Source organism: Galeopterus variegatus, unplaced genomic scaffold, assembly GCF_000696425.1.
Source record: "Galeopterus variegatus unplaced genomic scaffold, G_variegatus-3.0.2 Scaffold1747, whole genome shotgun sequence".
Lineage (NCBI taxonomy): Eukaryota > Metazoa > Chordata > Mammalia > Dermoptera > Cynocephalidae > Galeopterus > Galeopterus variegatus.
Window position 1 is genome coordinate 124,735 of NW_007727858.1, and position 15,550 is coordinate 140,284.

General features: G+C 37.6%; 1 protein-coding gene across 2 annotated transcripts in view; it reads right to left on the minus strand.

Moving 5' to 3' along the window:
* The window catches only part of PHKB (phosphorylase kinase, beta), a 183,133-nt gene that overhangs the window by 95,839 nt on the left and 71,744 nt on the right, over window positions 1-15,550 (minus strand). For both annotated transcript variants that reach the window (XM_008578695.1, XM_008578694.1), the window contains one exon: window positions 3,130-3,193. In XM_008578695.1, coding sequence (XP_008576917.1) covers window positions 3,130-3,193 — 64 coding nt within the window. The remainder of the gene's footprint in view (window positions 1-3,129; window positions 3,194-15,550) is intronic.

Below are 15,550 nucleotides of genomic sequence, written 5' to 3' on the forward strand. Positions count from 1 at the left end.
ATTAGTATGTTTCTAAATGTGGCTCTGCCTCAAATTAGGCTTTATTGTAAACTGATCATTAAAGAAATTAGGCCATTTTATCACATTTTATTCTTAGTGTCCCAAAGAAAAATAACTTTGGAAAATAGTTTCAGAGTGAAGAGTTAAACAATGTGTGTGTGTGGTTTTTTTGTGGCTTTTTTTCTTGAATAATGAGGAAAGTGATTACAGGAAAAAAAAAAAAGAAGAAGAAAGGAAATATAGGAATGCATAATAATCATAACCAAAGCTAAAAACTTTTCCACCCAACAACTGCCCATAAAAATAAAACTAACATTTGGTTTAGCTCATACATGGAAGCACGAAAAGGGCAAAAGGCAAGTCTTTCACACTGTGATACCTCCTTCAGAAGCTCAATAATTTTTTTATTATTTATTTTTATAGTAGTTTTAGTTTTACAGAGAAAAGCTCAACAATTATTAAGCAGAAAATGGCTTAAGAGTTTTCAAAAAAAATGCACAGCTCTCAACTCTAAAGGTAGAAAGCATCCAACATCTGAGATTTCCTATATCAATAGTTGATCTTCCATCTTCTTTATTGAGTGGCTTTGGTTTAACTCCAGATTTTGCCCCTCTGCTGTGTGACCTGAAAAAAGCTATCTCAACTCTCTGGCCATTCATTCTGAGAAAAGCTCTTCCATCTCCAAAAAGCTAAGCTTCTCTCCTAAAAGAGGATCCTGCTCACATACTGTTGAAGGAATTTTCAAACTACAGACAATGACGAACCTGAGCATTAATTCCCTTGAGTTGACACCAATAGGGGATGCACTTTTTGAAAGGTCTCAATTAATTTAGCTAAAGATACATGATCAGGTCTTCCAAAAAACTGTACCAACAGTCTTTAGAAATAACTGTGAATACCCATATGATCTGAAACTCCCAAGCCTTTAGGAAGTTTCTTTGGGTTTTCATTTGAATGAAAACATTTCTTTATGTCAGTTCTTTTCCCAGCCACTGGCGTTTAATTAGACCATAGCTCTTTTAAGTACATGAAGCAACATTATAAAATAATTAAACACTAAAAAGATCACATGTACTTTTAAATGTGCTACTGTTTAGTGACGTATTATTAATTTAACTGCTGTAGAGGCAGGAATATTACCATTCTCAAAGTCAGGTTTCTGCAATTTCCCACATCAAAAAAAAAGATGAAAGGGAGTTTGTAAAACTAGGACACTGTTTCTATCCTATAAAAATGGAAGATGAAGAGGCTCTACTGGCAACATGTGATATTCGTGTAACTAAAAGACATTATTTGTTTATATTTCTATCTGAAATAATCAAGGGGTAGTCAATTCAGCAACACTGCTGCATTGGTACATTGCTTTGCTAGAAACAGACACGACATAATCAAGGTCAAAAATGAACTGTGCTTAGAGCAGTTTTCATCCTTGGCTGCACATGAGAATTCCTGGAGAGTTTCAAAAAATCTCAATGCTAGGGCATCCCTCTAGACCCATTAAATCGGAATCCCTGGCGGTACAGCCCAGGCATAAATATTGTTTTTCAAATTCCTCAAATGATTCCAGTGTGTTGTCAAGATTAAGAAACTAGCTGAGAAACAATACCAGCCATACATTTATAACTCAAAATCAGAATGCATAGGAAAGCGATTCAGCGGTTTTAGAATTACAGCTGAGCAATCTATGAAAACTTTCTGGGAAAAGTAGAGTCCTGAAAGATGGGTAGAGTTAGGAAAGATACCTTATATGTATGTGTGTGGGTTTACTCGTATATGTAGATGGAGGGGGTGCATACAGATATACAAGCGAAATACTCTGTAGACTCAGGTACTTCCAAGGAGAAGACACGACTGCAAAAAAGAGCTGGCGATCACTGTGTAACAGCCAACCTAGGGACACTTAACTCCATTCAGCTTACTTTTTGGTGTACCATATCATATGGGGTGGCAAGACCTGTGCCTTTCCAGACTGCTGCCACACAACCTCTGGTTTAATCCATGACTCCTCTCATCCTCCCTGAGATAGTCTTTAGAGGGCTTTCAGTCCAATCTCGTCATTTCCCTTCTTTGGTATTATAAGTATTTCATTAATAATAGCAATAAGAGATAACATTTATTAAGAGTTTAATTTTTGCCAAGCACTTTGCTACCTAAGTTAACTTTTAATTATCTCTATTTTTTAGAAACTGAGACTTAGGTAAATAACTAGCCAGAAGTCACAGAACTCACGAGTGAGAATTCAGAGCATACAGGAATACTGTCTCCTCACTCCTAATACAATGCCATTCTTTAATGCTCTATTACCCTCTTACATACATTCATTCTATCCATCCATCCATCTATCCATCCATCCACCTAGGAATTTGTGAAGTGGGTGATCAAGAGTCACCACTTGGGCACCCAGAATGAAGTACAATTCTTCTCTTCCAATCCTTTAACGTCTGTGGTCATTTCTCTTATTCTGATTATAACGAGAGCCCATCTTCTGGAGAAAGTTGGGTTGAGAAGAGGATTTGTGTATGCAGAGAGGGGAAGAGAGGCGGTTGTGTTACCATACTACAACTTGAAACTTTGTTAAATTCAAGCCTTCAGGTACACAATATTATAAATGCCATAACAAAAATCATGTCACTTTTTTGCATTTCTGTGTAACTTCCTAAGATATATCTTTACTGACTTAGCATTTCAATAGCTTAGGGTTAATCATACTGTCAGTTGGAAACTTCCCTTTGCCTTGCCATTTTAGGAATCTTTAAAAATATCGCAAAAGAAAATTAGCCTACTTCTTGATCCAGAGTAGTAACTTCTATCCTCACATTTTTTTTTTCCATTGACAATTCAATCCACAGTCACATGATTAATTTAGTTTCTTTGGGTACAATAACTGGCTAAAGATCTTACAAAAATTTAAGGTGACCTTCAGAGCTTCCCTTTTATCCCCAGAGAAAATGAGATTTTAAACATCTGATTACAACCAGTTGAGGATGAAGCTTGGATCAAAACTACATATTTATGCTAAATAAATTTTAGACATTCTCTGATTATAAAGAAATGACTTCGTTAATAAATAACCAAATTGATTAAACATGCATTTCAAATAATCAAATACTTTTTGTTTTGTTTTTTTACCTGGTTGCCAAAGAGGTTGAATCCATTAATCGCTTCTAGAGCTGCTTTTGCTAAGCCAACAGAGCTAAAAGAGTAAAGGAAATACTGTATTACTGTAATATATCTGCCTACAAAATAAGAATTATTATCTGATGAATTTTCACAAGCAAGTTTCTTTATTAACACTTACAACTTCCGTAAGAAGAAAAATGCGTAAGAGACTTTATTCTGACATTTCACTATCTTAATTTTTCGTTTTTACAGTTAGTGATCATCTGGGAAAAATATTTCTAGGTTCACCTTGATCTAAACTAACGGTCATACCACTGATAAGAAGCATTTTTAATTCCAATTTTTTTTTCTTTCTTTCTTTCTTTCTTTATTATTTTTTTAAATTTTATTTATTGAATCAAAATCGATTATACATATTTTTGGTGTTGAACATTGAGATATGTTGATTAAATCAATTTTACTGGCATATATATTGTTACAAATCATAATTATTCTTTATACCCCTTGTCCAATCTCTCCCCATCCCCCCCTTGCTCCTTCTCCCCCCTCTAATAGCCCTAGATTTCTTCTCTCCTTCTGAAAGAATAATGGTTACTCTGTTAATTTGTTGCCTAGATGATCTGTCCAATGCTGTGAGGTGTGATCAGGTCCTCCAATATTATCATAGAGCAGATGCTTCTTCTGTCACTCTGGAATGGGCTTTGTGGAAAGGGACATCCTCTTCTTTGTCTCTGCTGGTGACTTTCTTGTGTGAATGCACTCTAGTGGTTGGCGGACCACCTGCATTGTGGTTGTGGCGTCTAGCCACTTTTACAGCAGCCATGGTTATTGTGGTGGCTGTGGTGGGCCACCCACACGGAGGTGATGTTTTTGGTATGCTCCTTGGCACGACGGTATGCCTGGTTGTGGGGTGTGTTTGGTCCCCTTCTCTATGCCTCTGGCCCCTGGGCAGGCCCCAAGGCACTGGCGCCATGTGCCTGGCTGTGGGAGAGGTGGCCAGTCCCCTTCTCCATGCCTCAAGTCACTGGACTAGACCCAAGGAGCTGGCTTGGTGTGCCTGGTTGTGGGAGAGAGGTCCAGTCCCCCTCTCCATGCCTTGGGTCCCCAGGCAGGCCCCGAGGTGCTGGCATGGTGTGCCTAGTTGTGGGAGAGAGGTCCGGTCTCCTCCCTGCCTTGGGTCCCTGGGCGGGGCCTGACACGCTGGCTTTGTGTGCCTTGTTGTGGGAGGGAAGTCCTGTCCCCTTCTCCATACCCCAGGTCGCTGGGTGGGCCCCGAGGTGCTGGAGCCATGTGCCTGGTTGTGGGAGGAGGGTCCGGTTCCTAGCTCCATGCCTTGGGTCACTGGGTGAGACCCAAGGCACTGGCTTGGTGTGCCTGGTTGTGGGAGAGTGGTCTGGTCCCCTTCTCCATGCCCCGGGTCCCTGAGCGGGCCCCGAGGTGCTGGCATCATGTGCCGGGTTATGGGAGGGTGGTCTGGTCCCCGACTCCATACCCCGGGTCCCGGGCAGGACCTAAAGTGCTGGCTTGGTGTGCCTGGTTGTGGGAGGGTGGTCCAGTCCCCTTCCCCAGGCCTTGGGTCTCTGGGCAGGCCCTGAGGGACTGGTGCAGTTTGCCTAGAAGTGGGAGTGGGGTCCGGTCCCTGGATCCAAGCCTCCAGTTCCCAGGCAGGCCCCAACGTGCTGGTGGTGTGCCTGGGCTTGAACTAATTTTTTGTCCTTTGCTTCTAACACAGGGGAACTTCCTATGGGAACTGTACTTTTCTGTGTCATCGAGTTAAATTGCTGCTTTGCTGTTGTTTCCCTAGGGAAGGCTTTTTGTGCAGCTCAGGGTTTAATGGTTGATCTTATAGGTACTTCTGGCTCCCCAGAGACCCGGTGGATCTGTGTTCTGTAGAAACTCTGATCTGACCCTGAGTTTTTTCATCAAACTGCACCCCATGCTATTCTGCATTCCTGACCAATCTCCTCTGAGTGGTCCTGTGCTGATTGGGGGACAGGTCGTCTGTCCTTGCTGTGCCCCAGTGTTCTCCCGCTGTTCCCATCTCACCCACCACCCACGCTCCAAACACTTCCCATGGGATGGGCCCTGCACTGTTCCGTTGCGATGACTCGCCGGCCTCTGAGTGACTCCCTTTTTTCAGTTGTTCTGGCTCCTCGCTCCTTTGTGGGTCCATGGGAAACTTATTAGTGGTCTTGCTGTCCTGGGGGCCGCTAAGGCCCTCTTCTCTCCTGCCGCCTGCAAGTAACTCCATCTGAAGGGCACAGCTGCAGCTTCTGCCAGCTCCTGCTCCATGTACTCATCAGCTCAAGCCTTAAAGCAGCCACGGCCTGAAATGCTCAGAGCAGCTTTTTCTTTCTCTCATCGTGGCTTCTCCCATCTTCATGAACTCTGTAGGTCTCTCCTCCTCTTCCCCTGAGCTCTGGCGGCCCCAGCTTGGCTGATGTTACATTTTTATAGCTGTAAATTTGGTTGATGTGTGGGAGAGAGTGACACTGGGAACCGTCTATTCCGCCATCTTAACCAGAACTCCCCTATTCCAATATCATTTCTATTCACTAACTCAAAAAAATAAGGACGAACTTGGAAGGTGTATTACGATGATATGTAATTATCATGTTGAGAATCATTAGTTCAGATGAATGTAATAGAGCTTTTCTGATTTCAACTGAGCCCTAAAAAAAATCCTACACATCATATATTTATCAGAGTGTGGTTTAATACACCTATTTGCCTACAATCCAATAAAATAAGCATCTTTCATGCTCACAGAACAAATGATCACTATGCCTCTCACTTTGTGTTATATTCTTCTCTTTGTAATAAAATTATTTCCCTCAATGTCCTCTTACACCTTTGTCCTCTCAAATGCCACATACAATAGTGCTGGAAAATGGAAAGACCCAGTTCATTAAAAATATGACATTATCATCTTATAAATATCTACCTTTAAATTTTTTAGATCTAATGTCGTTTATTTGACTTATTGCAAATTTTTATTTGTTTTACTCAAAACAACTGCATCTGCCATTAATATCATTTAAGATTTATCATCTATCATCAATTCAGCATTTCCATAAAACACTGATTATCAAAGGTGGTCCACAAAGCAGCACCATCAGCACTATCTGAGAACTTGTTAGAAATGCCAATTTTCACTCCTCTCTAGCAGTAGGGCCCCATAATCAGTGCTAAAAATCCCTCCAGGTATTTGAGTACACTTTAAATTTGAGGACCATTGTTCTAAGCTTTCATGTCATCATGATCTACATTTTCCATGAGTTATTGTAGTAGACTGAATGTCCTCCCCCCCCCCCGCAAACTCACTGAAGCTTGAATTTTGTCCCCCAAGTTTTATGTATTAGAAACTTGGCACCCATTGTGACCATTAAGAGGGTGGAAAATCCTATTATGGTAATTGAAAGGTGGGGCCTTGAAGAGGTGATTAGTTTGTAGGACCGTGCTGTAGTGAATGGATTAAAAATGGTGGTCATGGGCATGGTTTGGAGGGCTTTTAAAGGAGAGTGCATGAGGAGGTCAGCTCTCTCTTGCTCTCTCTGCTCCACCATTTTCGCAACATGGACTTAGGACTTCCTAGCTTTAGAAACTGTAAGCAATAAATTTCGTTTTCTTAAAAAAATAAACAGTTCCACGTATTTTGTTATAAGCAACATTAACAGACTAATACAGTTGTTTACACAAACTGTTCTGAAGCAAACATTACTTTTATTGTAGCACAGTAAACAGGTCTGGACAGCTATTTTAAAAATACATGGATGGGAAGATGAAGTACACATAATTTTCCCGATTCTTCTCAGTAAGGAAGACTAAAAATCTTGGACATTACATATACAACAAACATAAGTTCAGAAAAGCGGAGAAAGGAAGGCAGACTGGCTACGAAGTTCAGGACTCTAGGAACAGCACTGTGGTAAGTTCCCTGGGCTTCCTTTTTGTCTTATATGTAAAAGGACTAGAACTCAAGAAGCCAACAACTTGGAAATACCAGCAAACGCATGTGAAAAAGCCCCAACAAAAGCTTGCTCTCTCTAGCTAAAGGACCAGGAAAAAGGCAGCTTAGTAGAAAGCTTTTAGACAATAACCACTAAGAAAAAACTGTTACCCTTCCCCAACCAACTCCAGAAAAGGCTGAGTGAGAAACTTAGACTACTATACTCATGAATCTATCGTGATGCATCCTGCTCAATCCCCAATCCTCTCAGCTATAGCAGGGTCAGAGGAGGAAGTATAGACTTTCATTTCAAATGGGTAGTAAAAAACCCTCCCCCTCACCCCCTGCTACATCTTGGTGTCAGTGAAGACCACATGGAGAGCCTAGACTTCTGCCCCACCCATCAGTAATGAGGTGAACCTCCCCCTCACACAAGGATGGTGTCAGAGGAGGCTATTTCCACCAATCCTATCAGCTGAGAAGTCACATCTTTTCTCCTGTCTTATAAATGGAGGCCAACTGGGAACCAGTATTGAGGCACTCCTATCCTTCCCAGCCAAGAAGGTATCAGTGGAGGCCTACAGGGGAGGTGGACATTCCACCCAAATCTGGCAGTAATGAGGAGTCCCCATCTTGGGTGTCAACAAAAAACGTGGCCGTATATCTTCACTTGACAGTAATAAGGTGACATGCCCCCTCTTCCCTGCCAGAGCATCCAAAAATATAGCCAAACAGAAAGTTAAAATAAGATTCAAGTTCTCATAATATAATACCCAAAATGTCCATGTCTCTATCAAAAATTACTTCTCATTGGGGTTAGCTGGTTAGCTCAGTTGGTTAGAGCATGGCCTTATAACACTAAGGTCAAGGGTTCGGATCCCTGTACTGGCCAGCTGCCAAAAAACAACAAACAAACAAACAAAAATAAAAAATTACTCTTCACACCTACAACCAAAAAGAGCTCAAACCAAATGAAAAAATTCAATCAACAGATACTAACATCAAGAAGACAGAGATGTTAGAATTATCTAACAAAAATTTTGAAGTAGCCATGACAAAAATGCTTCAATAAGCAATTCTGAACATGCTTGAAAGAAATAAAAAAAAAGAAAGCCTTAAATAAAAAATAGAAAAGTCTCAGCAACGTCTTCAGAACTGAAAAATAAAATAATCGAGATAAAAAGCTCAATAAACAGTCTCAATGGAGAATGAAGGGGACAGAGGAAAGAATAACTAGACTAAAAGAAGAACAAGAGAAATTATCCAATCTGAACAAAAGAGAAAAATAGACTAGAAAAAATGAACAGGGCCTCAGGAACCTGTGGGATCATAACAAAAAAATTTAACATTCATGCCATTAGATTTCTAAAAGTAAGGAGAAAGAGGGCAGAGTTGAACAAGTAGTAGATGAAATAATGGCAGAAAAATTCCCAATTAGCAAGAGTCATAAACCTATAAATTCAAGAAGCTGAATGAAATCAAAACAGAATAAAAATGTAAATATCCATATTAAGACAAATCATAACTTCTGAAAACTACAGATTTAAATTCTCAGTGAGAACATTCCTGGAAATGTCTATGAAAGACACTCACATAAGACTGCCCACAGGGAATTCAGTGTAACTCCATGAAACAAATCACCACAATGCAGAACTCACATATATCTTGCAAAAATCTTGCTTGGAACATGTATATGAAATCACCATTATAAGCAGCACTGGGCATATGGTATGGGAACATTCATTTAACCTACACAAAAGACAGTCACACAAGGTTCCCTCTCAGAATTAAGCTGAACTCAGTGAAACAAAGCACCACACAATAGAACTCAAATAAAGCTTTCAGAAATTCTGGGTTGGAATGGGTATAGGAAACCACCATTACAATAGCCTTAAGTTACATGATAAGGGAACATTTGTGGAAATCTCTGTGAAAGATAGTTAGAGAAGTTTCCTTTTAAGGAAAATCTTAAAAGTAGCCAGAGGAAACATTTTACCTATAGGGGAAAACAATTAGAATGACAGTGGATGGCTTATCAGAAATCATGAAGGCTAGAAGGATGTGGCACAAGAATTTTCAAGCACTGAAAGAAAAGAACTGCCAACCAGAATCTTATACCAGTAAATATATCATTTAAAAATCAAGAAGAAGCAAAATGAAAAATAAGAGATTCATCACCAGCAGACCTACCCTAAAAGAATGTCTAAAGTCAGTTCTGTAAACAAAAAGGTAATGATAAAAAAAAGAAAAAAGAAAAGAAGAAAAGAAACCTTGGAACATCAAAAAGAAACCCTGGAACATCAAAAATAAATAAAGAACACAGTAAGCAAAAACATGGGTAAATTCAATAGTTGTTTCTTCTCTTTCTATGTTTTATGTTTGACAGTTGAAACAAAACTTATAATACTGTCTGATGTGATTCTAAATATATATGGAAGAAAATTTAAGATAATTACATTATAAGTGGGGGAAGGCAATAAGACATAAATGTAAGGTTTCCATACTTTCCTCAAACTAGTAAAATGATTACCTGATACACAGAGGTGTTACATACAGATAGTGTAATACCCACAGAAGCCAAAAGCTATACAAAAAGATACCCTCAAAACTAGTATAGATGGGGCCAGCCCGGTGGCGCACTGCTACAGTGCGCCGCTTGGGAGCGCGGTGGTGCTCCCGCCGAGGGTTCGGATCCCACATACGGACCGGTTCCCACTCACTGGCTGAGCGAGGTGCGGGTGCAGCACTGAGGGTTGCGATCCCGTTGCCGGTCCCGGTCCGGTGCGGGCGCGACACTGAGGGTTGCGATCCATTGCCAGACACGAAAAAAGACAAAAAGGAAAAAAAAATAAAAAAAAAGACTGTGAGATTCATTTTCAGTGATTTTTTTCTTTTATATAAACTATTCATTAAAATCTGTGATTTTTTTGATTGAGTGCCAATAATAATTGTAACAATAACTCAATCCAAGGGAAGTTTTTTGTTTGTTTTGTTTGTTCTTCTGTGTTTTTGTTTGTGTGTTTGTTTTATACAGAACCATATGGTTACTGGGTAAAATTTAGATTTACACATTTATTTTTTCAGAGGCTATGATAGAGTGACCAATAAAATACTTTGAATCTGTAAATATAATAAATGTGGATAAAACTCTGTGAGTGGAGTACGGGAAACTAGGGAAAAGAAAACATAGAAATAAAAAACAGAGAGAATAAACAGAGAACAAAAAATAAAATGAAAGACTTAAGCCCAAACTTATCAATAATTACATTAAATATGAGGCCTAAATACATCTATTAAGAGAAAGAGACTGGCAGAGTTAAAACATGACTCAACTATATATTGTCTACAAGAACATGTATATATGTACACATATATAACAATGTAGACAGGTTGAAAGTAAAAGGATGAAAAAAAGACATATCATGCAAACACTAATCAAAAGAAATTAGGAATACTCTTAATAATAAAGTAGACTTCTTAGGAAAGACAATTATCAGAGACAGAGAGGATATTATATAATGATAAAATGGCCAATCCAGCAAGAAGACAAAGCAATCCTAAATGTTTATGCACCAAACAACAGAGCTGAAACATATTTGAAGCAAAACTGACAAAACAAAAAGGAGAAATAGACAAAGCAAGTTATAGTGAGAGACTTCCACACTCTTCTCTCAACAATAGGTAGAACAACTACACAGAAAATCAGCAAGTAAAAAGAACTAAATACCATCAACCAACAGGATCTAATGGATATTTTTAGAACATTCTACATAACAAGAGTAGAATATAAATTTTTTCAAGTGCATACCAACATATACTAAGATAGACCATATCCTGGCCATAAATAAAACCTCGAAAATGTAAAAGAATTGAAGTCATATCATGTTCTCTAACCACCATGGAATAAAACCAGCATTATTAGCAGAAAGAAAAAAGGAAAATCTCCCAACACTTTTAAACAAAATAATACACTTCTACGTAATTCACATGGGTCAAACAGGAAGTCTCAAATGCAAAAAAACAAACAAACAAACAAACAAAAAACTGAATGAAAATGAAAATACAACATATCAAAATTAGTGTAGCATAGCTAAAGCAGTGCTGAGAAAGAAATTATAATATTAAATGTGTTTATTAAAGAAGAAAAGTCTCAAATCAATTATCTAAGCCCCCACCTTAAGAACCTAGAAAAAGATCAAAATAAGTCCAAAGCAAACAGAAGCAAATAACACAAATAAGAGCAGAAATCAATAAAATTCAAAACAGAAAAACGACAGAGAGAAGCAATGAAACAAGGAGCTGATTTGTAATTTTTATTTTTTATGGAAATACTTAAATACTTATGATTTTTTAAAAGACCATTAAAAACTGATAAATCTTTAGCAAGATTGGCAAAGAAGGCAAAAGACACATATGACCAATATCAGGAAATATCACTAGAGTCCCTATAGACATCAAAAAGATAATAAGAAAATACTACGAACAGTTCTACACATATAACTTTGACAACTTAGGAATGGACCAATTCCTAGAAAAGCACAAACAACTACAACTCACCCAATGCGAAACAGATAAACTATATAGCTCTGTAACTACAGTTTGAGTATCCTTTATCTGACACACTCAGGACCAGAAGTGTTTTGAGTTTCAATTTTTTTCAGATTTTGGAATATTTGCATATACATAATGAGATATCTTAGGGATAAGACCCAAGTCTAAACATGAAATTCATTTATGTTTCATATGCATCTTGTAGTGGATTGAATTATGTCTCCCAAAACTCCCTGAAGCTTCAATTGTGTCCCTCAATTTTATGTACTAGAAACTTAGCCCCAACTGTGACTGTTAAGAAGGTGGGAAATCCTATTCTGGTAATCTAAAGGTGAAACCTTGAAGAGGTGATTGGATTGTAGACCCCCCAGTAGTGAATGGATTAAAAATGGTGATCAGGGGCATGGTTCAGAGAGCTTTAAAAGAAAAAGAGAATCTGTCTCTGTCTCTCTCTCTCTCTCTGCTCTCTCTGCTTCCACCATCTTGCAATGTGAGACCCCTGGGTCCCTGTTGCACCATCAGACGGACTTTAGAATTCTCAGCCTCAGAAACTGTAAGCAATAAATTTCCTTTTCTTTATAAATCACCCAGTTCAGTGTACTTTGTTATAAGCAACAAAAACGGACTGATACACACCTTATACACATAGACTGAAGGTCATTTTATACAATATTTTTAATAATTTTGTGCATAAAACTAAGGTCAGGTGTGGAGTCTTACATTAGTCGTGTCACGTTGTTGCTCAAAAACTTTTGGGGAGATCTCAGTGCAGTGGTATTTACAACTAATTAATCACAACCAGTTATAGATTTCCTTGTTCCTTCTCCACTCCCACTGCTTCACTTGATTAGTCCTAAAAAAAAGAGTTTCAAATTTTGGAGCATCTTGGATTTCAAATTTTTGTCCTTTTCTTTTTTTTTTTTGAGACCGGCCACACCACGCTCAGCCAGTGAGCGCTGTGAGTGCACTGGTCATCGCTATATAGGATCCGAACCCATGGCGGGAGCGCTACCGCGCTCCCAGCGCCGCACCCTCCCGAGTGCGCCACGGGCTCGGCCCTTGGATTTCATATTTTTGGATTAAGCAGGCTTAACCTGTATTAAGAAAATTAAATCTGTAATTTTAAAATGGCCAAAAAAGAAACCTCCAGGAGTCAATGATTACACTGGAAACTTCTACCAAATATTTAAAGAAGAACTAATACCAATACTACACGATCTCCTCCATAAAATAGAAGAAGAAACATTCAGCATTCATTTTATGATGTTAGCATTACCCTGATACCAATGAGACAAAGATAGTATACAAAAAGAAAACAACAGACCAATACCTGTTATAAACACAGACATTAAAATCCTTAAAAATATAGTAGCAAACATAACAAGAAAAATGAATTATCACCTAAGTGGAATTTACTCTACGGATACAAGGCTGGTTTGATAATCAAAAATCAATCAATATAATCCACTATTTAACAGGCTAAAGAAGAAAACCACATGATCATATCAGTTGATGCAGAAAAAGCATCCGATAAAATTCAACATCCATTCATGATTAAAAACTCTCAGAAAAACAGGAATAGAAGGAAATTCTGCAATTTGACTACAAAAATCTTACAGCTAACCTTATACTTGATAGTGAAAGAAAAACTAAATGCTTTCTCTCTAAGACTGGAAACAAAGTGAGAAAGTCTGCTCTCACTACCATTGTTTAACACAGTACTGGACATTCTAGGTGGTACAATAGGACAGGAAAAGAAAATAAAGGAATACAATTTGGATAGGCAGAAATAAAACTGTCCCTATTTCAGGTGATATGCTTATCTAGAAAGAAAATACTAGGGAATCTACAAAAAAAATACAAACACCCAGAACTAGTGAGTTTGAAGTAGTGAAGGTCACAAGATACAAGTAGTGAAGATACTAGTAGTGGAGGTCACAAGATACAAGACCAACATTAAAAAACAAATAGTATTTCTATACACTAACAATGAACACATAAAAATCAAATTTAAAAGTACAATACTATTTACAATCACCCAAAAAAGAAAAGAAAAGAAAAACAGGTTAAATGTATCAAAACATGCACAGGGCAGATATGCTAAAAATGATACAATGCTGATGAAAGAAATTAAAGGTGATGTAAATAAACAAAGAAACATATTATTTTCATGGAATCAAACACTCAACATAATAAAGATGTTAAATCCCATCAATACTCCAGCAAGACTTTTTGTAAATACAGACAAAATTATCTTAAAAGTTATATGGAAAATCAAAGAATTACAATAATTAAAATGATTTTGAAAACAAAGAATGAAGTGGGAGGAATCAGTCTATCTGGTTTCAGGACATTATATAACTATTGTAATCAAGTTTGTGTGGTATTGGTGGAGGAACAGATACACAGAACCCAAAAACAGACACACATAAATATGCCCACTTTATTTTAAACAAGGACACAAAAGCATTTCCATGAAAGAAAGTCTTTTTAATAAATGGTACTGGAGTAATTAGACATACATAGGCAAAAAAAAAACAAAAAACTTCTGCCTAAGTCTCACATCTTACACAAAATTAACTCAAAATGAATCACGAATATAAATGTAAGATGTAAAACTATGCAGCTTTTGGACAAAAAAAATATAGGAGAAAATCTTTAGGATCAAGGACTATGCAAAATAGTTGCCAGACTTGACACCAAAAACACAATCCATGAAAGGAAAAATTGATAAATCGGACTCTATCAGGATTAAAAAGTTTTGTTCTGTGAAAGACCCTATAAGAGGATGAAAAGACAAGCTGGAAGGAAATATTTGCAAAACACATATCTGATAAAGCACTAGTATCTAGAATATATAAAGAACTCTCAAAAATCAACAATAAAAACAATCTGATTAGAAAATGGGCAAAAGATATAAAGAAACATTTCACCAAAGAGGATATATGGATGGCAAATAAGCACATAAAAAGATGTTCATGACTAAAGTAAAAATAGTGATAACACCAAATGCTGGTAAGGATGGAGATAGAAGATATCACTCATACACTGCTGGTGGGAATGTAAATTAATACAGGTACTCTGGAAAACAGTTTTTGCAGTCTCTTAAAAGACTAAACATACAACTATGATATGACCCACCAATTGTATACACTACTGGGCTTTTATCCCAGAAAAATGAAAACTTCTGTTCACACAAAAACTTATACAAATCCTTTTTTGTTGTTGTTGCCTGTGCTTTAGGTGTCATGTCTAAGAAACTGTTGCCTAATCTAAGGAGGTCACAATGATTTGCAGTTATGTTTTCTTATAAGAGTTCTATAGTTTTAGCTCTTACATTTAGGTCTTTGATCTATTTCAAGTTAATTTCTGTACATAGTTTGAAGTAGTATCCAAAATCATTCCTCTGCATATGGACACCCTGTTGTCCCAAAACAATTTGTTTGAAAGCCTGTTCCTTCCCACTGAATAGTCTCTGTACTTCTATCAAAATCAATTGACCACAGATATACGGGTTCATTTCTGGACTGTTAACAGTATTCCATTGATTTCTACGTCTGTCTTTATGCCAGAACTGCACTATCTTAACTGTTGTAGGTGTGTAGTACATTTTGAAATTGGAAAGTGTGGGTCCTCCAACTTTGTTCTTTTTCAAGGTTGCTTTGGCTAGTCTATGTCCCTTGCATTTTGATGTGAATTTTAGAATCAGCTTGCCAATTTCTGCAAAAAGAACAACTGGATTTTTGACATAGATTGCAATGAACACAGGATGTCTTTCCACTTATTTAGATCTTCTCGAATTTCTTTAAACATTTTTTTTTTGTAGTTTTTAATGTACAAGTCTTCTATTTCTTCTGTTAGCCCCTTCTACTTTTAAGATGAGAAACTAAAGCCCAGAGAAATTAAGTGTAAGTAGTTTTAAAATCCATC